This window comes from Ranitomeya variabilis, chromosome 4 (genome assembly GCF_051348905.1).
Source record: "Ranitomeya variabilis isolate aRanVar5 chromosome 4, aRanVar5.hap1, whole genome shotgun sequence".
NCBI lineage: Eukaryota > Metazoa > Chordata > Amphibia > Anura > Dendrobatidae > Ranitomeya > Ranitomeya variabilis.
In genome coordinates this window covers 475,144,450-475,168,242 of record NC_135235.1, presented here as the reverse complement: position 1 = coordinate 475,168,242, position 23,793 = coordinate 475,144,450, and the positions used below count along the sequence as shown (strand labels likewise).

At 41.4% G+C, this 23,793-nt stretch overlaps 1 protein-coding gene across 3 annotated transcripts in view; it reads left to right on the top strand.

The window, feature by feature from the left end:
* RHBDF2 (rhomboid 5 homolog 2) overlaps positions 1–23,232 on the top strand; it is a 111,224-nt gene extending 87,992 nt beyond the window's left edge. For all 3 annotated transcript variants that reach the window (XM_077251823.1, XM_077251826.1, XM_077251825.1), the window contains 17 exons: positions 2,152–2,267; positions 4,292–4,413; positions 5,089–5,284; positions 5,654–5,866; positions 6,011–6,139; positions 6,232–6,356; positions 7,558–7,761; positions 9,191–9,302; positions 12,126–12,200; positions 12,303–12,464; positions 13,559–13,662; positions 15,473–15,536; positions 16,044–16,138; positions 16,241–16,316; positions 17,133–17,233; positions 18,399–18,552; positions 20,623–23,232. In XM_077251823.1, coding sequence (XP_077107938.1) covers positions 2,154–2,267; positions 4,292–4,413; positions 5,089–5,284; positions 5,654–5,866; positions 6,011–6,139; positions 6,232–6,356; positions 7,558–7,761; positions 9,191–9,302; positions 12,126–12,200; positions 12,303–12,464; positions 13,559–13,662; positions 15,473–15,536; positions 16,044–16,138; positions 16,241–16,316; positions 17,133–17,233; positions 18,399–18,552; positions 20,623–21,042 — 2,466 coding nt within the window. In that variant the 5' untranslated portion in view covers positions 2,152–2,153 and the 3' untranslated portion in view covers positions 21,043–23,232. The remainder of the gene's footprint in view (positions 1–2,151; positions 2,268–4,291; positions 4,414–5,088; positions 5,285–5,653; positions 5,867–6,010; positions 6,140–6,231; positions 6,357–7,557; positions 7,762–9,190; positions 9,303–12,125; positions 12,201–12,302; positions 12,465–13,558; positions 13,663–15,472; positions 15,537–16,043; positions 16,139–16,240; positions 16,317–17,132; positions 17,234–18,398; positions 18,553–20,622) is intronic.
* The last annotated feature ends 561 nt before the right edge of the window (positions 23,233–23,793 follow it).

Genomic DNA, 23,793 nt, shown 5'->3' with positions numbered 1-23,793 from the left:
GTAATGGAGAGGCATCAATATGACACCTATCCATTACTAATCCTATAGTTACATGGTAAATAGAATATGATATAATTATAGCTCAAATGCTCCCATAACTAGCTATAGACTTGGATCACACAAACAAAACTCATACATTTGCGACTAGGGAAGAATTTACAAAACTGAACATGAGCTTAGTTAACGTTCTGGGTTGACTGTATGAAGCCCCCTGCCACGTCACGGTGAACCTCTTAGTGGTTCCCTAACTTTTAAATATGTGGCTTTGAATACTCTTTGTGGATTTTAGAGCGGGTTTTCTTCAAAAACATTAAAAAGAACCGTTGAGTGAAAATAGGGTATTAGAAGCCTTTCTAATTGTCTCCACAAGTTGGTTATGACTCATGACCAATGATAAATTGTGCCAATGTAACCGGTAGCGGTTAGCTGCCTGGACCACAGATGGCAGTGATTAGAAGCCTTCTTTTAGGAGCACCTATATTCCACTCTGAAACACTGCGGTGTGAGGTGACTAATCCAAGGGGCAGATCCACGCCTGGACATCTAGATTGACCAGTCACTCCTTACGTGGGGGGTGTACACCATTAATGCGGGTGAGGTCTCTGCTTACTTTTTGGACTAGTCACCGTTTTCAAATCCTTTTTTTCTCTGAAACCCCCAGAGCTGACTGGTGTTTCATCATTTCCCCTGTTTATGCCTTTTTTTTTACCCTCGTCTCTCTCTGGATTTGCATCATAAATTAGTCCTGAGAGGTCTTTGCCCTCAAACTCACTGCAACATAGGGCATGGAGTATTGAGCTTTTGGGCTCCTTGTTGCCTCGCTTTATCAAGGTCTTACATTCTCCCCTCTTTACATTTGTGAACGCTGCCTTTCATTGATTGCTCCCACTCACTGACTCATGTGTGAAAAACTTTGCCATCTGCTCTCCCACTGGAGATGATGTATTGTGCACACACTGGCTGCATAGCACTGTGTATACACGGTTCTGTCATATTGGTGTAAATGAACCCAATTGTTAGTTATTCTGGGTTAGAGCAGGCGCTCGGCTTCAATTAGACGCAGTGTTTCTGCTCCAGGGTAGCTTTGGTCAACTTGCCCAAACAGCACTTATTCTACAGTATTACACTTTACGAAGGACCCTCAACAGTTTTTGTTAAACGCAAAAACAAAATGAGGAGAAATAAAAGTATATGATCCCATTCCATGATCTACTAAAGACCTTCACTAAATGTTTGTGCACATAGGTATTTCATATAGCCATACATGGCCATAGAGATAACATGCACTGAATACAATTATTTCCCCACATTATGCATTGCTGTTGTAGAAATTAATTTTAATGAAGTAAAAGAAAATTACTCATAATGGATGCTCCATCCTGCCTTAACCTCTGCCAAGTATCCCACCGCTCCTTGAGGAAGCGACGTTGAGCATGGCCGAGGTTAAGGCAGGATGGATCCTCTAATGGGATCACATACTTTTCTTACCTTCTCTTCCACTTGCATTTTTCACAATTAATCCTTACCTTATCTTCGGCCTTTATTCACACCCACAGAGTTAATCACGGTTCTCAGATTTAACCCATGTATTATATAAATATATATGAATTTTTTTTTAATACAGTTTTTTGTAATTTTCCTTTGGAAATGTTATTTATTTGGAATAATAAACTTTGATATGTTTTATTTCCATTTTTTGGACTCCTTTTTCTCCTCATTTTGTTATTGATGGGCCAGTCGCCATTTTCATGGGTATATACTGATATATTACTGGTATTTTTTATATAGTTTTTGTTAAAAGGCTTGCTAGCATACTTTAATAGGTTAACTGCATTTTTTTATTATCATCAAATATACCCTTATGGATTATTTTACTTTTTTTTTTTTTTCTATTTTCGTTCATTACACACTGATGTTGACATTTTCACTATGTGAGTAAAGGTATAGATATGTACTGATGTCCAGCAGGGTCGTCGGTGAATATTTCACCATCTTTGTACAGAAGTGCTAGGCTGTGAATTGCTTTATGGCGCTTACACTGCTCTCATCCTATTTGCAGCTGATCGCTGTTTGCAGGGATCTCATGGCAGGACAGAATTCAGAGAAGAATATAATGTGTGCGGCTTGACATGTATGTTTCTTCTTTTGTAGACATGGCATCTGTAAACAAGAATGGAAGCAACTCGCGCCTACAAAGCCGAAAACCGCCAAACCTCTCCATTACGATCCCTCCAACTGAAGCAGAGCGGGATGCCAAGCAGTTACGGGTATAACACCAATATGAATGATAGAGAAAGACTATGATTTTGATCATTTGGAGGATGGAGAAAGAGGTTGATGATATGAAGGTGGGGGGAAGAGGGTGACTGTGATAGTAGGGAGGAGGAGGGTGATGGTGAGGAGGGCGATGGTATGGAGGAGAGAGGAGGAGGGTGATGGAATGGAGGAGGGAAGGAGAGGGTGACACTGATGGTAGGGAGGAGGAGGGTTTGACGGTAGGGAAGAGGAAGACATTAGGGAGGAGGACGATGACTGATTTAACCCCTCAACGACCACCGATACTCCTTTTAACAGCGGCAGTTAAGGGTACTTAAACCACAGCACCGCTTTTTAACGGCGGTGATGTTTAAGGGTATAGTGCTGCCCAGAGTTCAAAATTTCTCCGCTACCGGGGGTAGCTGAGACCCCAGAGAACATGATTTGGGTCGGTTTTTACCGACCCCCGGTGTTGCGATCGCCGTTATAACGGTGTCCGCAAAAAAAAGTCGATTTTTCCATTTAATTTCTCTTCTCTGATGTGATTGCACATCAGAGGAGAGAGAAATAGGGTTCCATGTGCAGTGCACCCGCCGAGATCTGTCAGCCGGCAACAATTGGAAATTTTTCCTATTGGTTCATTTTGATCACTGTGATAGGGTCTATCACAGTGATCAAAATTTAAAAAAAATAGTAAATAAAACCCCCTTTTATCCTTTTATCAACCCCCTTAGTCAGGAAAAAATAATAAAATAAATATATTTTATTTCCACTTTTCCATTAGGGTTAGAGTGGTGGGTTGGGTCTGGGGGTGCGGATGTGTTTGGGTTAGAATTGGGTGTCTTTCACTGTTGGGTCCATCAGGGGGTTTCCAAACGCGACATGGCACCATTATTGATTTCAGCCAATTTTGCGTTCAAAAAGTCAAATGATGCTCCCTCCCTTCCGAGCCCTGCCATGCAACCTAACAGTGGTTTACCCCCACATATGGGGAATCTGTGTACTCAGGAGAAATTGCGCAACAAATTTTGGTGTCCATTTTCTCCTGATACCCTTGTGAAAATAAAAAAAAATTAGTTCCAAAGTAAATTTTTTGTGAAATAAGTAAAATGTTCATTTTTTTCCTTCCACATTGCTATAGTTCTTGTGAAGCACCTGAAGGCTTAATAAGCTTCTTGAATGTGGTTTTGAGCACTTTGAGGGGTGCAGTTTTTAGAATGGTGTCACTCTTGGGTACTTTGTTATCTTGACCCCCCCAATGTCACTTCAAATGTGAGGTGGTCCCTAAAAAAAATGGTTTTGTAAATTTTGTTGGAAAAATGAGAAATCGCCTGTCAACTTTTAACCCTTATAACTTCTAAAAAAAAATTGTTTCCAAAATTGTGTTGATGTAAAGTAGACATGTGGGAAATGTTATTTATTAAGTATTTTGTGTGACATATATCTTTCTGATTTAAGGGCATAAAAATTCAAAGTTTGAAAATTACAAAACTCATATTAAAGAAATTTTACCACAATCATGAAGTACAGTATGTCACGAGAAAACAGTCTCAGAATCAGTGGGATCTGTTGAAGCGTTCCGGAGTTACTACCTCATAAAGTGACAGTGGTCAGAATTGTAAAAAGTGGCCTGGTCCTTAAGATTAAGTAAAAAATTGGCTCTGTTACTAAGGGGTCAATGGAAATGAAATGGTGATGGATGCTCAACGGGTTTTAAATGTGGTGCAAATTTTTTTTTTTTTCATAGGAAAATTTTAACTTTTTCCAGGAAAATTTGTTCTCTGGATTTGCACCTTCCGTCTGGTTCTGTGCTTACACACACATATCTGGCTTATATGTATGGTATAAATGTACATAAATTTAGTATATACATAGACATCACATACCCTGATCAGCTTCTCTGTATGGAGTGGTGACATGAAATTTGTCATCTGAACTATTTCTATATGACATTTGCCGATAACTTCTGTAAATAAGTCTATTTAAGCCCTTTGATTGAAGATATATTTACTGTATATATACTTGACTTTTACAGCCCCTTACCAAACCACTGTACCAAAAGAGTGTCAGCCTGCAGGAACCAAGGAGGGCGGAAGATAGCGCAGGTGACCGGCCCGTGTTTAGAAGACAGACGTCACTTTCTCAGAGCATAAGAAAGTAAGTAACATTCCAGATCCTTACAAAATCCATGTCTAAAGGAACATTTTCACAATATATAACACAGATTACCTCTGAATATAAAATTCAGTAAAAGTTGTGCCTTTTTAAAATCCTTTATTTTCTTGTCCAGATTCTAAGTCACAGCATGTGTTTATGTCCATTCTCACTCACAGTTGTAGAAGCTTCTAAGTTTGTAAATCTACCGGGAGTTTGCTGCAAGTACATTAATCTGCTGGCTTGTAGTCCGGAAACTGTCATCTTTACATGAAAAAGGAACCGTAAATGGATTTAGAAGAGCTGACTACAGAGAGACGTGTGCTCAGCTCACCCGATAGCGGCACATTTGTCATCACAGTATAATAGAAGGATGCTAGGGACATCACATTTACCATATTTCAGGAAGAAAAAAAAAACAATTTTGTGAAATTCCCTTACTGCATTGTATAATAGATAAAACATTTATTATCCAGGAGAATGTGGGGAATGCCGGGAATTCTTACTTTCCACAGGTTTCTTCTTGATTTCAATAGAAGCTGTGTCTTTTCCACTACAGAAATAACTGTAATCCATTAGTCGGTACCACCTTGTGCAACCTTTTGGAATTGAGTATTCATGAGTATGGTTGGGTTGAATGAAAAGTAGTCTACAGTGTGTCATCTTTTCTTCTCTCAGAGGTACAGCGCAGTGGTTCGGAGTCAGCAATGACTGGGAAGGGAAGAGACAACAGTGGCAACGCAAAAGTCTTCGTCACTGCAGCCTCCGTTATGGAAAACTTAAGCCCCAATACCAAAGGGATATGGAGCTGCCCAGCCAGGAAACACCCTCCTTCCAGGCGACGGAGTCTCCTGCCACCTCTCGGCTACCCAAGGTAGGCAAACCTAAACTTACCATTGTAACAATTCAGTCTAGTGCAGAAATGATCCCCATCATAGCATGATAACCCTCAGCTACTGACTAATAATGGCCGTGTATGCAGACCCCCAAAAAAGGGCAGCATGACGTGGCACTTTCCTATATAGGTCAGACACTTAACATAATGCAGCCTTTGATCAGTATATTGAGTCCATCAGGCACTGGTCTTACCCCGTGTATAGTGACCAGCGAATTAGAATTTTTCCGTCTTCTCTAAGTGAAGGCCATGAGGCATTGCACCTGTTAATGTTCTGAATGAAGTGTCTCCAACAATTTTTGCCCCTGTTATATAACAAGATGTCATCTTTATTCATCTCTTCCTTAGATTGTGGACCCGCTGGCACGTGGACGTGCATTTCGACATCCAGATGAGGTGGACCGGCCAAGAACCCCTCACGCAGGAGTCACCCCAGTGACTCCTGGAGTAATGTCCCTGACCTCCTTCACCAGCGTACGTTCAGGGTACACCCGTTTACCACGACGTAAGAGGGAAAGTGTTGCCCACATGAGCTTTCGTGCTGCAGCTGCTATTATTAAGGTACAATGAGCAGTATTTCTACTTATATTACCTACCTTAGCCATGCCTGTATCATGTCATTTCCATAAAGAAGACACACATTGCATGTCCATGTGACTGTGACTTGCTGAGGTTATATCTTGCATTCTGTTTGAATATTTCCAGGGTCGACCCATACTAGACACCCCCCACAGCCGAAGAGCTGGGCAAAAATGCAGCTTTGCTTATCCAAGTTTTATGGATGAGGACACAGTGGATGCCCCAGACACTCTGGATTCCTCCTTCTTCAGTAAGGCAAGACATTTTTCTTATTTTATTTCAGGTAGCTATTATTTATCAGCACCAAGGAAGTTTCTTCATTTAACTTTTTTTTTTTTTTTGCACAGGTTGACATGCATGATGAAGCATTCTCTATGCCTGATGATGTCTTTGAATCTCCTCCCCTGTCTGCAGCTTATAGAGCACACATGCAAACTCCTGAAGATAAATCAGAGGGACCCATTACAACTGTGTAAGTGTCTCCATGTTTTCTGAAAAGCGTATTACCATATGAGACCCCTAATCTGATCAGCCCCTTCTCTGCCAGGCAATGGGCTGCTTGCTGGAGTCTATTTGGCTCTTCTGTAAGCGATTGCGGGGCACTCACTGATGGGATACTATGACAGGCGGGGAGGTATGCTGAAGAGCCCTGTACCCTGTCATGATCGTTTATAAGAGACCTTAATTTTCACAATTTACCTGAATACTCTACTATTGCTGTGTATAGTATACAGATCAGACAATCACATAATCAAGTTCCCCAAGGGTGCTACAAAATAAAGTAAAAATTAAAAAATGAAAGTTTAAATCACTTACGTTTCTGCCATTTAAAGGTAAAAAAGAAATACGCACACGGTGTCTGTAAAACTCTGATCTATCCAAATTTAAGATGAATCAACACAATTGGTAAACTCCGTAAAGAGAAAAAATCTAAATGTCAGAATTCTATATGTGTATTTATTTTTTGGGGAGGAGGTAGCTGTGACTCCTGCAAAAAAAAAAACTACTATGTGACGGATTGAAAACGTTGTTTCTGCCCCAGACTGGTATCTGTAAAAATATCAGTTCACACCGGAAAACACTAGCCATCACAGAGCTCCATAGACGGAAAAATTGGAACTTTACGCGTCTTGGGAAACTAGTGACACAAGCAACATTTTTGTTTTTTTTCATTTCTGGGGAAAAAGTGTTTTTAAACTTTAGAAACAAAAAAAGGAACTACGGTAAATAAACCCTATAAGTGTGATATCACTGTATTCGTATTGACCTGTAGAATAATTTTCAGAAGTCATTTTTACCAAACCGTAATAACAAAACTCAAAAATGTAATTGTAGAATTGAAGGGTGGGGGGAGGAGTGGCAGTTTCACCACGCATGGAATTTTTCTCCCATTTTCCAGTGCATTAAATGGTAAAGTAAATGGTGCCATTCAAATCTACAACTTTTCCTGCAAAAATCAAACCCTCATATGTCTGACGGAAAAATAAAAAAGTTATGGCTCTAGAATGGAAAGGAGGAAAAAGGCTCAAAAAACAGAAAATCATCTGGTTGATACGGTATTTATATTAATAGGTCTTTTGTATAGCCTTTTATATCTAAATCTTTCAATGGGGTCAGATTAATATGGAAATGCTGCTTGAATAAGCGTTAATGTCACAACTATTTTCTGACAGGAAAGAATCCATAAGGCCATCTCCAACCATGCCTGGCCACCCATGTAGAGGGAAGCGTATTGCATCTCAGGTCAAGCATTTTGCATTTGATCGGAAGAAGCGCCGTTATGGCTTGGGAGTGGTGGGGAACTGGTTAAATAGGACTTACAGAAGAAGTATCAGCAGCACAGTGCAGACTCAGCTGGAGCATATCGACAGCCACAGGTAAGAAATGGCGGTAGCATATAGCCCATAATACTAGTACTGGGAGCATGTCACATCTGGAGAACCATCTGATACTTTCGAGTGTTACATAAAAAAACTAAAGAATTCACATTTTCGCCATGTGCATTTTCATCTGTGTACTGAATGTCAGTCTGCACTGTGGCTTCCCTTCTCTTTTCTTATATAGTCTCCTGCAGGTGGCTCTTCAGATCAGATTTGCTGATCTTTGCACATTATAAACTGCAGAAAGGATGAAACCTTGTTTAATTAAAGAGGTTGTCTGATGAAAGTCAATTATTACCTATAGGGTAGGTGATATCTTGTTGAACAGTGGAAATCAACGCTGGGGCCCACAGAGATCGGCAGTACAGGACACTTTTACCCCCGTTAGAATGTACTATGCGTAACTTCTTCTCCATTACATCCCTCTGGGGCTGCCAAGTGCTGCATTTGACTTTTTTCCGACAGCCCCATAGAGAATGAATGAAGCAGCGGTCGGTGTCTGACTAGCCGCTCCATTTTGTAACTGATAAAAATTCCCTGTTCTTTCAATTGGTGGGACACACACCGATCAGCGCATTATCACCTATTCTGTGGATAGGTGCTTAATTGTAGATTGTGAGCCCTCGCGGACAGGGTCCTCTCTACTTCTGTACCAGTTCTAACTTGTATTGTTTAAAATTACTGTACCTGTTTTTATTATGTATACCCCTCCTCTCATGAAAAATGCCATGGAATAAATGGCGCTATAATAAATAAAAATTACTTTTCACTGTCCAACCCCATTGATTCATACATTTAGTTCCATACTAACCCACTAAAAGCTAAATGTGAATGTTCAGTCTTGATAAGTGAAGAAGCACTCTTGCATTTTTATCCTTACAGAATAGGCTGTTAATGAATAATATAAAGGCTCTTTTATGACTCTTTTATTTAACTGTTGTAGTTTATTGACTTTTTCTCTGATATGATTCCCTAATGAAGCCTAAAATTTCCCATCATTACCTGCTTTTCAGAGATTCTGCTGAGTCTCATCACGTTTCACTGGTTCTGAGTTTTTTCTAATGGTAGGCAGTGATAGATTAATGACACAGAGCTGCTGTCCTCTTGTACTGCAGAGTTTCAGTATAACCTATGTGATGCGGCTTCTTCAGCCGGTCTCTCTTGCCTCCTGCTTGTGAAATGTTCCTTTCTGTCAGCTCATAAAAACAGGAGGCCTGGGGGAGCAGAGTAAAGCTGCATCACACAGGATGTGCTGCATCCTCTGCTCATAACACTTGAATATGATATAGACTGCCATGGTGTGGCAGAAAACTTCTTATAAATGCATTTGAGCATTGTATATGCTCATCTCCATTTGTGAAGATTGTGGAATCAACTAAAGAAATGTGTAATATTTAATTTGTACATCTTTTTTTTTCTCTTCTAGGCCTTATTTCACTTATTGGATCACAGTTGTCCATGTCCTTATCACTCTTCTAGCCATTGGAACATATGGCATTGCGCCCATTGGTTTTGCACAGCACACCACCACAGAACTGGTACGTACATCTACTCACCACAATGACTTTAAGAACCCCAACTTTAAACTTCTGAGATAATGTAAGTTTTTCATCCTCCTTGTGGACTTCTGCCATTGCTATAAGTATAAGACAAGCTATAAGTGTATGGGAGATGAGCTTCAGTACTGTCATCAGCCACTAAACAATGTAGAGAGTTGCGTTATTCAGTTCCTTGCATTACTTCTAAAACAAAGCAAAGTCCAGCTCACCATAGTTGACATCTCTGAATATTCGGAGCACGGAACCGCTGTGTCAGGGCGTGGAGGGATCAAAGAAAAAAGGAAAATCCAGCTCAACGAAATAGTGAAAAAAAACGTGTCGTTCCTTTATTCACTTCAATAATATATGTGGAGGATAAAAACATCAGCAACAACAGAAATAAAAACAGTATCAACGCGTATCTGGTGACAGAGCACCCTTAATCATGATATCTGTTATAAGATTTGTCTCATACCTTTATACCAAGATCCGGTGAACACACCGGTGCTGCAGTTGATTAGCATAATTACAATTGTTGAAAAAGTAAAAACACATGTGAGTGCATGCAGAGCAAGATATAAGACAAGACAGAAAACACAAAAACAAATAAAATGGCTAGATGGGAATACAGAATGTTGATCACACAATTGTAAATTATTAGAAAAAATTATTACTGCAGAAATACAGAATATAATTTAACACAATTATATGAGAATGATGAATTTCGTCAAAATAATCTGACATCAGATATAAGAGCAAGCTTAATCCTAAGCAATGTCCACATTGTAACCTGGTATTCTATGCTGGCAACAAAAAAAGAAGAAAAAAAAAATGTGAATTAATTTTTAATTTTTTTGTTGCCAGCATAGAATGTGTGAGAGTGTGTGTGTGTGTGTGTGTGTGAGAGAGAGTGTGTGTGTGTGTGTGTGTGTGTGTGTGTGAGATGAGCTGCTGCTGCAGTGAGCTGTGTGTGTGGTGAAGGACAATGATATTGGTGGGGGGAGACAATGATGGAGGTGATGGGCAATGATGGTGGTGGGGGGAGACAATGATGGAGGTGATGGGCAATGATGGTGGGAGGGAAGACAATGATGGTGGTGGGGAGGCAATGATGGAAGTGATGGGCAATGATGGTGGGGAGACAATGATGGAGGCGATGGGCAATCATGATGAGGGAGGGAATGATGGAGGTGATGGGCAATGAGGGTGAGGGGAGGCAATGATGGTGGGGGAGGCAATGATGGAGGTGATAGGTAATGATGGTATGGGAGGCAATGATGGAGGTGATAGGCAATGATGGTGGGGAGGCAATGATGGAGGTGATGGGCAATGATGGTGGTGGGGGAGGCAATGATGGAGGTGATGGGCACTGGTGGGAGGCAATGATGGAGGTGATGAAATGGGCAATGGTGGTGGGAGGCAATGATGGAGGTGATGGGCAATGATGGTGGTGGGGAGAGGCAATGATGGAGGTGATGGGCAATGGTGGTGGTGGGAGGCAGTGATGGAGGTGATGAAATGGGCAATGATGGTGGTGGGAGGAGGCAATGATGGAAGTGATGGGCAATGATGGTGGGGGAGGCAATGATGGAAGTGATGGGCAATGATGGTGGTGGGAGAGGCAATGATGGAGCTGATGATGGAGGTGATGAATTGGACAATGATGGGGGAGGAGGCAATGATGCAGGTGGTGGAATGGGCAGTGATGGAGGTGGTTGGGGAGAATGATAGCGGTGGTGGGGAGAAGGCAATGATGGAGGTGGTGATGAGGACAATGATGGGGGTGGAGAGGGGCTGCATTATACTTTATGAGGAGGCTACATTATATTCTGTGGGGAGACTGTATTACTCTCAGGGGGCTGCATTATATTTGGGGGGCTACATCATACTATGTGAGGGGGCTACAGTATACTCTATGGGGGGCTGCATTATATTCTGTGGTTGGGCTGCATTCTCACATTTGACTACATTATATTCTGTGGTGGCTGCATTATACTATATGAGGGGGCTGTATTATACCCTATGAGGGTGCTGCATTATATTCTATGGTAGGGACTGCGTTATACCTGAGGGGGTTGCATTATATTTTGTGGGGGGGTTGCATTATATTTTGTGGGGGTGCTGCATTATATTCTGAGAAGGGACTGCGTTATATTTTATGAGTGGGCTAAATTATATTCTGTGAGGGGGCTACCCCAACCCTTGCTACATAATTAAGATGTGAACTACCTTATATTATACCCTGATATTAGTGCTTTTTACCGCACAATTGGAGGTCTTGTATCTATTTCTATGTAGCTACATAGTGGGCCCCAAGAATTATTTTCTCTGGTGGGCCCAAGGTGCTCCAGTCCGACGCTGGCTGCGGCCGTTAGTTCTCCTAAAGATAGGCATGTTTATGTAATATCCCAGGTAAGGCCTTATATTCCAGCCATCTTTCAGTTTTATGATATAGTTTTCAGTTTTGAGTCGGTGGGTAAAAATGAGGTTTTCTTACACACTCTGTGGTTTCAAGAAATGGGAAGTTTTCCCTGACATCATGGAGAAGTTCTATGTATGGGAATGTCTCTTTTAGATTGAAGGTTCTCCATTCTGTACTGTGTGTTACACAAGTCACTAAATTCATTACTATATGGGACTGACCACTTTTTCCCAAAAAGTTACTTCTTCTGTTGGTTACTTTCAGTGGGAAACGGAACTCTCCAAGTAGAAATGAAATAATAGTCCATTCAAAACTTGACTCAGGTGGACACTATGGGGATTCATATTGTGTATTTTATATGTCGGTGTAGTGGATTTATAACTTTTGCACTTTGTGTGTAGGTTTTACGGAACAAAGGCGTATATGAGAGCGTGAAATACATTCAGCAAGAAAACTTCTGGATAGGTCCCAGTTCTGTAAGTAGAGTTCTCATTGCTCTGAAAGGGTTACACATTGTATATTTGGCCTCCTTTATTTAAAGGAAATGTTGAGGCTTATCAGGAAATTTGCCATTTCAGATAGCGCTCATCCACTTGGGAGCGAAGTTTTCCCCTTGCATACGGAGAGATGTGCAAATCGAGAGCCTGATAAAAAGAGAACACGACCTTGAACGCGAGTCTGGCTGCTGCATTCAGAATGATAACTCGGGATGTGTCCAGACACTACGTCGAGACTGCTCGGTAAGGTTAAAGTCTTCCATCTTCTCCCTGTTTGCAATATATTACCAGTAGGTGGCGCACATTCACCATCACATGCCTGTGACTATAGTTTGGCTTCATGATTAACACTTTGAGTTCGAGGCAGCAAAATATACGTTCAGATCCAACAGTGAAATGGGACCCTTTGGTCTAATAACCTTCATAGAATATGCTGAACTCGTGCCTATTTGTCTGGCCTCCTTCTGCTCCCTTGACCTATGTGCAAGAGCACCCTTTAATTTTTCGATTGTTGAGGTCATTGATTTTTTTTTTTTATTTATTATGCTTTGTTTATATAGCGCTATCATATTCTGCAGCGCTTTACATATCATATATCATCACTGTCCCCAATGGGGCTCACAATCTACATTCCCATGGCCACTGGACAAGAATCCCGCAAACATCCTTGCTCATCTCTAGCGTTTACCGCATGGCGTCACAGCTCCAATAGAAAACATGCTGTATCGCTTTCAAAGTTCCAAATAGTGGGCAGAAATAGTGACCATCCTCAAATGTCTGTAAGATACTACTGTAAGCATACATTAGATGTGAACAATCCATTAATAATAATGTGCCTGGAGGCTGATGATTTCCATGGGGGGAGATTTGACTCCAAACCTACCTCCCAGTTTCGTAGAAGGGATCGCAAAGAGGAATGGAGGACAGTGTAGATAAAGCAAAAGGTGAATTAGGAAGGAGCGCAGAAAGGAGTGTTCTATGAAAGTTTAGTGAGTGGGGAGAAGACGCTCATGCTTTACAGTACATTCGGGAGTCCATCTGGACCGGGAGCTTTTGCAAGTGTTTATTGCTGCTCGGATACTGATAGGGGTCTTTCAGGATATTTTAATTTGCAGCCCTATGAATGGACGGTAATTGTGGAAGATTTCCCAGTGCCTCGATTATGAGGGGCGTTATCTGAGTAATAGTAATTTGACTGGGTTATTAGTATTCGATTTCCAATGGTACACTGTGTTGGCCCCTGGTAATTTCTTTTAACTTTTTAAAATATATGCCAATAATAAAAAAAAAAAGTCTCACTACCAGTATGTTTCTAAATGTAATGTTTTTTCTTCTAGGAAACATTGGCTACTTTCTTAAAGTGGCCAGACCATAATGCTCCTAAACTTAATGAGAATGGCGAAAGGAGAGTTTCAGGAGCAGTGTGTCACCAAGACCCTCGGTGAGTTGAAATTGATTAGAGCTGAGGCTGCTCTGTCATCTTCCTTGTCATACGTATGGCATACTAACCAGAGTCACTTTAAATGGATATGCAAGAGATATCTTTGTTGAGATTTTTTTTAATCTGTTCAGACATTCATGGCATTAACTATTGATAAATCGTTAAAATGCCATATAATGGCTGCAGAACAGATACACCAATGCCTTCCTGAGGTCCAAGGAGTGGCCTTCAGTGTCCCCAAATATTGCCCAGTTGCATCGGGTAATTGGCTGGCCACTCCAAATGCCTCGTATGGTTTATGTCCAGAAATTTGCATATTGTGGCAGGAATTTGTGGGTATTCTTTTACATCCATCACTACAGGCCTGTTTCTTTGTACCTCTAAAACATTAGATGATGACCTTTCTCCATTCCTTGCCTGTTAGTATACAGCTGATCTCTCTGAATAGTAAGTTTGGATATGTCTGTAAACCGCAGGGTGAGAAAGAAAATCCCTTGGTATCTCCAGCTCTTAAATCGAAAGATATTGGAGCCACACTATAGTTTTGGTTGACATGTAGAAGGAAGCCTTTACACTAGACCGTGGCCTACCAGACCTAAATGCCCTGGTATATGTGCCTGCCGTAGATGGGGTCTGCCATAAGCCATCTCCAGACTTGTGGATGGTAGTGGGTACACTAGATAATTAGTATTGGAACAGTATCTGCTCGTCTTTTTGCCTGATATAAAGCTTTACTTGAGTTGTGAAGTACCTATCACTGCCTAAAATGTCGTTTAGCCTCTGTCCTGCCAGACACCTTACCTGTGTGCTAGCAGCCCCCCATCCCTGGCCTTGGATTACTACGGCTACTTTACTAAAGCTGTCTGCTTGTCACAAGACCTATTGTGCTCCGTTAGGATCAGCTCCCTTGCCACGTGCCCATTGTTTGTCCGCCAGTGGTGACATGCTGGCTTACTTACAGGAATAGGACTTTGCCACTCATCTGTCTGTTAGGCTACTAAACCCAGGGTAACCTGCTGGGTCCTCCATGAGCTCCAGATCCATCTGTAAATCCCTATGTAAGCCTCCAGTGTGCATGTCTGCATATGCTGTGCTGCATTCCAGAAGTGATAAAGATGAAACTTACAAAATCTCTTTTATGTCCAATTGTCTACATAGCAGCAACATATTCCGTAGCTTTGTACGCTTTAGGGAACCTGTCAGCAAAAAAAAAAATGTTTATCACCCATGCCTATAATCTGAAAGCAAGTACCTATTAAACATGTTAGCAGTCTAACTGGAAGAGCCACTATAGGAAGAGGGATATTAGTCTCCGTGCAGCTGCTCGCTTCCGCTTATTGGGGTATTCCCAGGGGCTGTGCAGTCACCAATCACAACACAGTGAGCGCACTATAATCAGCCCCTGCATCATGGCCGACATCCTGCCCTACAGCACTCGCTGTCTATTGAGCGCTGAGTTTTACCGCTGCCTGCACCGCCACCATAGACTGTAAGTGAGGGGCTGCAGGGAGAACACAACTTCATTTTCTCTCTGTAGCTGCACTTCCAATTTAACCGAAGACAAGGATTAAAAGTGTGTTTACCTGCAGATAAATATATTTGGGGATTCACATTCTGCTATCCCTATCCCATACACACAATCCAAAGTCACTCACGCAAAAGAGAAAGCTATAGATTGTGCCAGCATCATTCTGTGTGCTAATAGACCATCATTTGGGGCCAGTCTTTGAATATTAAGTTTACGTTCTATTTGGTCATGCCAGTTTTGGTGGTCTTGTAAACTTTTTAATTTGTTTTTTTTTTCCACTAGGACTTGTGAGGAGCCCGCCTCCATAACCCCACATGTCTGGGCTGATGACATCACTCAGTGGCCAGTAAGTGTTTTTCAGTGAGTTAATGATTGTTAGATGGGCAAGGTGGTAATTAATGGGAATCTGTCACCCGGTTTTTGCCAACTAATCTGTGAGAAGCATAATGTAGAGAACAGAGACACTAATTCCAGCGATGTGTCACTTACTGGGCTGCTTATTTTTTGATAAAATCACTGAGATCACCACTGGAGGACTAATAAACCTGCTGCCAGGTAGTCCTTCATACTCACGAGCACTGTATAACCTCATCCCCATCACCGATTGGCAGTTGTGTACACTCTGCATAGGCAGAAAGCTGTCACAGTGGTTTGGTTGGGGTTACAGAGCTCGGCATTGAGAGAAGTTTTAGAGCTGCTGCAGATAAACTAACAATTGATCCAAACTGCAGCAAGCAGTCCTGTAAGTGATACATCGCTGAAATCATGGTATCTTCCCCTATATTATGCTGTTCTCAGACTGATTTTCAAAAACCTGGAGACAGATTCACTTTAATAGTTGTGTTTTCTCTAGATTTGCACCTATCAGCCCAAAAACAACCACACTGGGTTTAAACACATGGACTGTGAAATCAAAGGAAGACCATGCTGTATTGGCACCAAGGGAAGGTAAGAACTATGGCATCCTCTTTGTAAGGATGTATAATGTGGGAGAGGAAAGTCGTTTTCCCATTTTATAATTACATTATTGTTTTATATTTTGTTTCTCAGTTGTGAAATTACAACAAGGGAGTACTGTAACTTCATGCATGGGTATTTCCACGAAGAGGCCACACTTTGCTCGCAGGTCAGTCTTGGTTTCCAATAGATGGTTATGGTATACTACTAAAAGAATAAGATGGCCTGGAGATCATTTGCTCTTATTAGTGATTTGCATTATCAGCAATTTTCTAATGTCTAGCCTAAATATTACAGGCAGGGATAATCTCTGTACTAGGAGAGGGCTGCATTGGGGAATCCACATTTCTTATGGTGTCCCTCCACCACTCTGTTACATTATGGTAGCTCAAAAAAAAAACTTCAACAAAAATGTGACTTGTAAGCGTGGTCTGGATCTGGGCAGCTTCTGTGCGCCTGTGCTTTTCCTTTACTGCAGAGTAGTGATGAGCGAACGCGCTCCCTAACAGGCAATCCCTGCATGTGTTGCAGATGTCAAACAGCCGTGAGACAATCAGGCGCGGGGACTCTGACATATTTTTCGAGCACGCCTGAGACACCTTTAGCACATGAGCATGCTCCGATAACGCCTTATCCGAGCACGTTCGCTCATCACTACTGCAAAGGCAAAGCTGACGCCACGCCGTTTTCGCATCGGTGTGTTCTTGGCTAGCTGCGTGACACAGCCACTGGTCCAAAGTGTCAGTCAGAGATACACGAGAGGCAGTAGAGTAGTGCGCTCCTAAACATAGATCATGTGACAGACCACTTAGTTATACCAACCATGGGGCTCAATAGAGAGGGGTCTTCTCGAGATTAGTAGTGGATTTTCACTGATCCTGCAGATAGGTGATAACTTGCACTTGTGTACAATCCCTTGGAAGTGGGTAATATCATTAAAGCTGATTTTCGTGTTTGTGTCGGTAAATGGTTTTATCTGCTGCAGGTCCACTGTCTGGATGAAGTGTGTGGCTTGCTGCCATTTCTAAATCCTGAGATCCCGGATCAGTTTTACAGACTGTGGTTATCCCTTTTCCTTCATGCTGGGTAGGTATTTGTCAGTGAGAATATTTATAGTTAAATGGTTGAATGAATGGTTTCAAAGCTAATAGCACTGCAGCATTTCTAGACGAGAACTGTAGAGGCTCCAATGAATTTCAACCTCTGGATTTGAGGTGGACCCATCAGCTCTCGTAACATCTAGTTTAGTACCTGTGTATTTCCCATGAAATACATTTTGGATTGTATATGTGTGTATGTATGTATGTGTATATATATATATATATATATATATATATATATATATATATATATATATATATATATATATATATATATATATATATATATATATATATATATATATATATATATATATATATATATATAATCTTTGCACGGTTCCTTTTCCTCGTTATTCTTCCTAAAGAAATAAATATATGTGAACTGACAATTAGGTGTAATCAGTTGGGGGCATCTCCCCAATCTTTAAAGTGGTAAGGAATTGATATTCATGGTTAAAGAACGTTGAATTGAAAAGTTGCATAATTCTGCTTGATGTAAAAAAATAAAAGAAAAAAACATTTGAAGAGCATCTGTCGGCAGGTTTTTACTACCTCATCTGAGAGCAGCATAATGTAGGAAAAGAGCCCCTGATTCCAGCGATGTCACTTAGTTTACTGGGTGCAGCAGTTGTAACAGAGTTTTTAGCTCTAGCAAAGCTCAAAAAGGGAAACCCGCCACATCCCTGATTTAGAAGCTTTCTGTATACATTGTATAAAAACAGTAAGCTGCTAATCAGTACTGGGGCGGAGTTGGACCTGAGCTTACGTGAGCTGTAGTCCACGCCGTGATAATCTCTTGGTGATGAAACATTCATTGTATGGAAACCGCACTCTGCCCAATAACTGATGCATTGCTGATAACTGTCTCTCAGCTCCTACATTCATCCACTACAATGTGCACTGATACATATTTAAATGACCGGAGACTGTTTGAATCTGCCTATATATTTAGGACATTCCTATTCTGAGGTTTTATTTATAAAAAAATAAAATAACTCATAAAACTGGCCTTTTAGCATCCAACTACCATGCAGCTTTCACTTTTCAGAGTACGGTAAGGAAATGGCTGTAAAGTTGCTATGGGTTTGAATATATGTCTCCTCCTTTTAAGATGCTTGGTTGCTAGCTTCACTTCCTTATTCTTTTAGGATCGTCCATTGTTTGGTGTCAGTGATTTTCCAGATGACGGTCCTGCGGGATCTAGAGAAGCTGGCAGGCTGGCTTCGGATCTTCATCATCTACATACTGAGTGGCATTACAGGGAACCTAGCCAGTGCCTTATTCCTGCCCTACAGGGCTGAGGTAAGTCCTGTGTGATAGAAATGCAGTTTCGGCCTTTACCACATATAATGCACTTCAAAGCTTCTACCCGTTAAAGGGATTAGAAAACGTGACTGCCTTCTTCAGAACCGCACCTGTCCCTGGTTATGTCTGGTATTACTGCCTCTCCTTCATTGCAGTGAATTGTGCCACGCTACAATACCACATATAACATGTATACTGGTGTGTTGCTTTTTTTGGAAGGAAGCAGCCATGTTTTTTTTCCTAGACAACCACTTTTACTACATTTAATTTATATGTATGAACTAATGTGTGATATTTTATAATGTGAAAGTTTAGTTTGGGCAAAGTAAAGTGTGTAGATGAGATGTTCCCAGACGATATGTAAAGGTCAAGGTATTTGCTTTTTATTTTATTTTTTACTAGCTCAGTGTCCATAAGAAACCAGCCCCCATGGTCTGATGCGCACGTGAATTCCCCTCTCGTGCTCCTTTATTTTCTAGCTTTCATAGGCTTATCTAGAGATTACCTGTCTGGCCTAAGGCCTGCCAGTAATCCATGTAATCAGACAGCCAGGATTTGTCACCCATTTCCTAAGTGTATCTGTCTATAGTTCTCACTGGGTCACCACACTTTCACTGTCCTCACATTGTACATAGCAAAGAGGGCTCCACAAAAAAATTCAGATGTGACTTAAGAGATCTTAAATATGTCATATCATGTGATACAGGGGCCAGGAAAGTGAGATATGGGGCATTCTTTAATATTTCCCATTTCCTACAGCTGTGCATTTCTGTGACAGAAGTGATTAATTACTTTTCTTTTCCGGATTCTGGCTCCGCAGGATCAGTTATCTAATTTTTACCTTTTTAGCTCCAGAAAAACACTGCTTTGCTAGCTTGGTGAGATGCAGGGAGAGGGACGAAGGAGCTTACCACGCTGAGAATGTGTAGCAGGAAATTTGGCCCAGAGTTCCTCCTGAGCCGGCCGTTTCCGCTGGTGATCATAGGAATGTAGACGAAAAATAAGGAAAGATTCCAGAACAACCATCCAGGGATAAAATGGATTCTTTATTAAAACGTAGTTAAAACATTAGAAGGCGAGGCCTCGTACCTGACGCGTTTCAGGTGTAAACACATTCTTAGTCATAGCCTATGACTAAGGGTGTGTGTACACCTGAAGCGCGTCAGGTATACGAGGCCTCGCCTTTTTAATGTTTTAACTATGTTTTAATAAAGAATCCATTTTATCCCTGGATGGTTGTGCTGGAATCTTTCCCCATTTTTCGTATGCTTTGCTAGCTTGTCCCCTCTGTGATACTGGCAGGTATAGGGAAACGTAGACAATAATGATGAGCAAATATGCTTGGGCAACGTGTTATCCGAGCACGCTCAGGTGCTATCCGAGTATCTCGGGTGCTATCCGAGTATCTCGGGCGTGCTCGAATAACATGTTCTAGTCCCCACGGCTGCATGTCTCACGGCTGTTTGACAGCCGCAACACATGCGGTAATTGCGTTACAAACAGGAAATCCCTGCATGTGTTGCGGCTGTCAAACAGCTGCGAGACATACAGCCTCGGGACTCGAGAACATATTGAAGCACGCCGAAGACACTCGGATGGCACCCGAGCACACTCACGTTTTCTCATCACTAGTAGACAGGTTTGTTCTCAAAGCTTCCTCGACACTGTTGAGTTTGACATGAGGACTGAGGTCTTGGAGTTAAGTAAGGGGCATTTACACTGCAAGATAATCGTGAACTAGTGTTTCATGATTATCCTGCCAAGTAAACAGGCTGCCGTTCATCAGGTGAAATTACATTTTGTGCAGCACAAAAAAAAATCATTCTGTGCAGTGAATCATCCTAGTGGCCTATGCACAGTGAGCGATATAGTTCACTCAGTGGTCAGTGCGCATGGTTTACTTTGCCTGTAAATAGGTGTTCTAACGATCTCCTATTTGTAAATGTTTACCAAACGGTGGTTGTGTCTTGCTGCTGGTTGATCCACTTAAACAGACCTTAACACATTGTATCACAAATGTGAGGGTTTACCATATACTTTACTTGTATTTTGTGTGTTTTCCTGCAGGTTGGTCCAGCAGGATCTCAATTTGGTCTTCTGGCATGCCTTTTCGTTGAACTTTTCCAGAGCTGGCAAATCTTGGCCAAGCCATGGAAGGCACTCTTCAAGCTTTGTGGAATTGTTCTCTTTCTGTTCCTCTTTGGACTTCTTCCCTGGATTGATAACATAGCTCATATTTTTGGCTTTTTAAGTGGTCTTCTGCTCTCATTTGCCTTCCTCCCATACATTACATTTGGCACGGCTGACAAGTACCGCAAGAGAGCCATGATAATGGTTTCACTCATGGTCTTTATAGCTCTTTTTGCGTCGCTCGTTATCTGGCTCTACGTTTATCCAATCAACTGGCCTTGGATAGAATATCTGACCTGTATTCCCTTTACCAACAAGTTTTGTGAGAAATATGATATTGACCAGGTGCTCCACTAAACTTGTTGGCTTCTGAACAGTGGAAGCTTCTTGAAAGAACAACTTGAAGGTCCTGACGATCTTGGAAGATTGAGCTCTGAATTAAATGTGACATGGATTTTCATATTAACTTTGTAACTCATGTGACACACACATCTGGACAATTTGTACTTGATTTCTTTTTAGCTCCAGTAATGAGATTTAAATATCTGAGACAATTCTTGAGCCAGTCCAAATCTCAGTGCCTGCTTATGGATCCACTGATTTGACTTTGAAATTTGTATGGAAGAGTGATTGAGCTTTTCAAAGATTGGAGGACCTCGTCAGCTCAGGAATCCCCCCTCTAACTTACGCATTATCACTATTGTAAACCCCCAACATTGAGATAATAGAAAATGTCCAGCATTGGTGTATTTAACAGCAGCAGAAGCTGAAAGGATGTGAACATTTGTGGAGAAAACATGAAGTTCTCAATCAGAATTGCTATTTTCTGGTAAAAATGAATGCTGCCTCTGAGGGACATTTCATCTCACTTCAGTTTACAGACAAACCTCTGGGTTAGAAAAAACACTAGAAGAAACGTTAGAAAAGACGTAACTTTAGAGTTCTGAAGACCAAAGCAGTTTGAAATGTATTTCTGCTTCTCAAGACCTCTGAGGGCTCTGCTCTACAGTTTTTTTATCGTGTGGTTCTGTTCTGCGTATACCTTCACATTTTTGTGAAGGGTTCAGGGTAGGCGTGTAGCCTTTACTCTGTTTGTATCACAGATCCTGGTGTGGGAAGTAGTCAACATTGCTCTAAATGATAAGGGTACTACATACACCAATACCCCAATGCCCTGTGGTACAAGTCCCAGTCCAAATCTACTAAACTATGAGATTGACAATGCATGTGTATGAACATATTATGGCTCTTTATGTGAGCCCCATATTTATTCCTTCCAAGGAGATCAGGAAAGCATTGGCACTAAATGTTGATTTGTGCACTGAGCTGTGATTTCAAAGTCGCCATATACACTAAAGTCAGCCACATGCCGATTTGGCACAACTGGCTGATCATTTAATGTGTATGGGGGCTTCTCAACTTCTATGCTTTCGGCAGACTACTATTTCGTGTTGAGGCACATTAAGGGACATTTTTTTTTTTGTTTACAACCTCCCCCACACCCTGACCCTAAAATTAGTCACTTAAAATATGAGCTTCCTCTTCTAGATGGCTGGATAGGCACATTCCTCAACTTACTTGCTTCAGTCATGAGGTCCATTCTTCATATAAAGTGACCGGTGGCACTAAGCAACTGCCATTCGGTACATGTTTACCGATGTGAATGATCTGTAACAGATTGCTCATTGCACATAGGCTTCCCTTTTACTCGGCAGCGCGATTTCTGTTTGTGTTGCCGAGAAAGATCTTTTGTTTTGCAAAAAAGATCATTTCACCCAAAGAAAGAGGTTTGGGGTCATCGACACCTAATTTACACTGAAAGATCATTGTAAAGGAGTGTTCTTAAGATAATCGTTCATGGTAATCCTTCATTGTAAATGCATATTTAGTGAAATAAGCAATAGTTGTGAAATGACAGGTAAGCCTCTCAGCCCTCAACCAGGTATAGTAATGAAGAACACGATCTAAGCCATCTTTCCAGTCCTAGGCAACATCCGGGATCTCCTGTACCTCACATCTAGTTGAATGCACATACGGTATATTAGGGACGCAGTATTCTCTGTTTTTACATTAATGGACCAAATCCATGCTCAGTGAATTACAAATAGATCTCACTGTGCAATTGTCTGCAAGATAAATCTACTGAAAACAAGAAAGGGCTTTAGTTTTGTTTTTTCCAGAGAGAGAAGAATATTTTTTAATGTAAGACTTTTTTTGCATGAAACACTTGGATTTTAAATTAATCCCTTTGCTGCGCAATAGGGTCTGCTCTGCAAGGTGTTGCAAACCATTTTTGGAGTGAATGTTGATTTTTGTACAAGCGCTGTTCTAATGTCACGAGACATATGCAATCAAGTCGTTTTTGATGCAACTTTTTTTGTTAAATGTTTATATTTAATTTATTTAAAGCAAGATTACACCCTCTTCTTTCTCCTTACTGCCAAGAGGATGGGGGTTCTAATACAGCAGCTGTTGCTGGTGCTTCATGCCTGGTTTTAGCCAAGGAGCACAGAACAGTTTTTGAAATAAAACACTCATTATGTTTTCAATTGCTGTGTCCTGTGTCTGATTAAAAAAATAAAAAATTCTAGTGCCCATTGTTCTGTGCTACTAGGCATCGGTTATGTCTCTTTGCCAGTGATGCCTTTTGTGATACCCAAAAGTGACTTCAAATCTGCAGTCGCTTAAACCAATCCTGGTCTATTAAAACAAGGGCATCAGATGGATGATGTGATAGTGGAGCCACATCAGATGGATGATATGATCGTGGAGCCGCATCAGATGGATGATGTGATTGTGGAGCCGCATCAGATGGATGATATGATCGCGGAGCCGCATCAGATGGATGATGTGATCGTGGAGCCGCATCAGATGGATGATGTGATTGTGGAGCCGCATCAGATGGATGATATGATCGCGGAGCCGCATCAGATGGATGATGTGATTGTGGAGCCGCATCAGATGGATGATGTGATTGTGGAGCCGCATCAGATGGATGATGTGATTGTGGAGCCGCATCAGATGGATGATGTGATTGTGGAGCCGCATCAGATGGATGATGTGATTGTGGAGCCGCATCAGATGGATGATGTGATTGTGGAGCCGCAT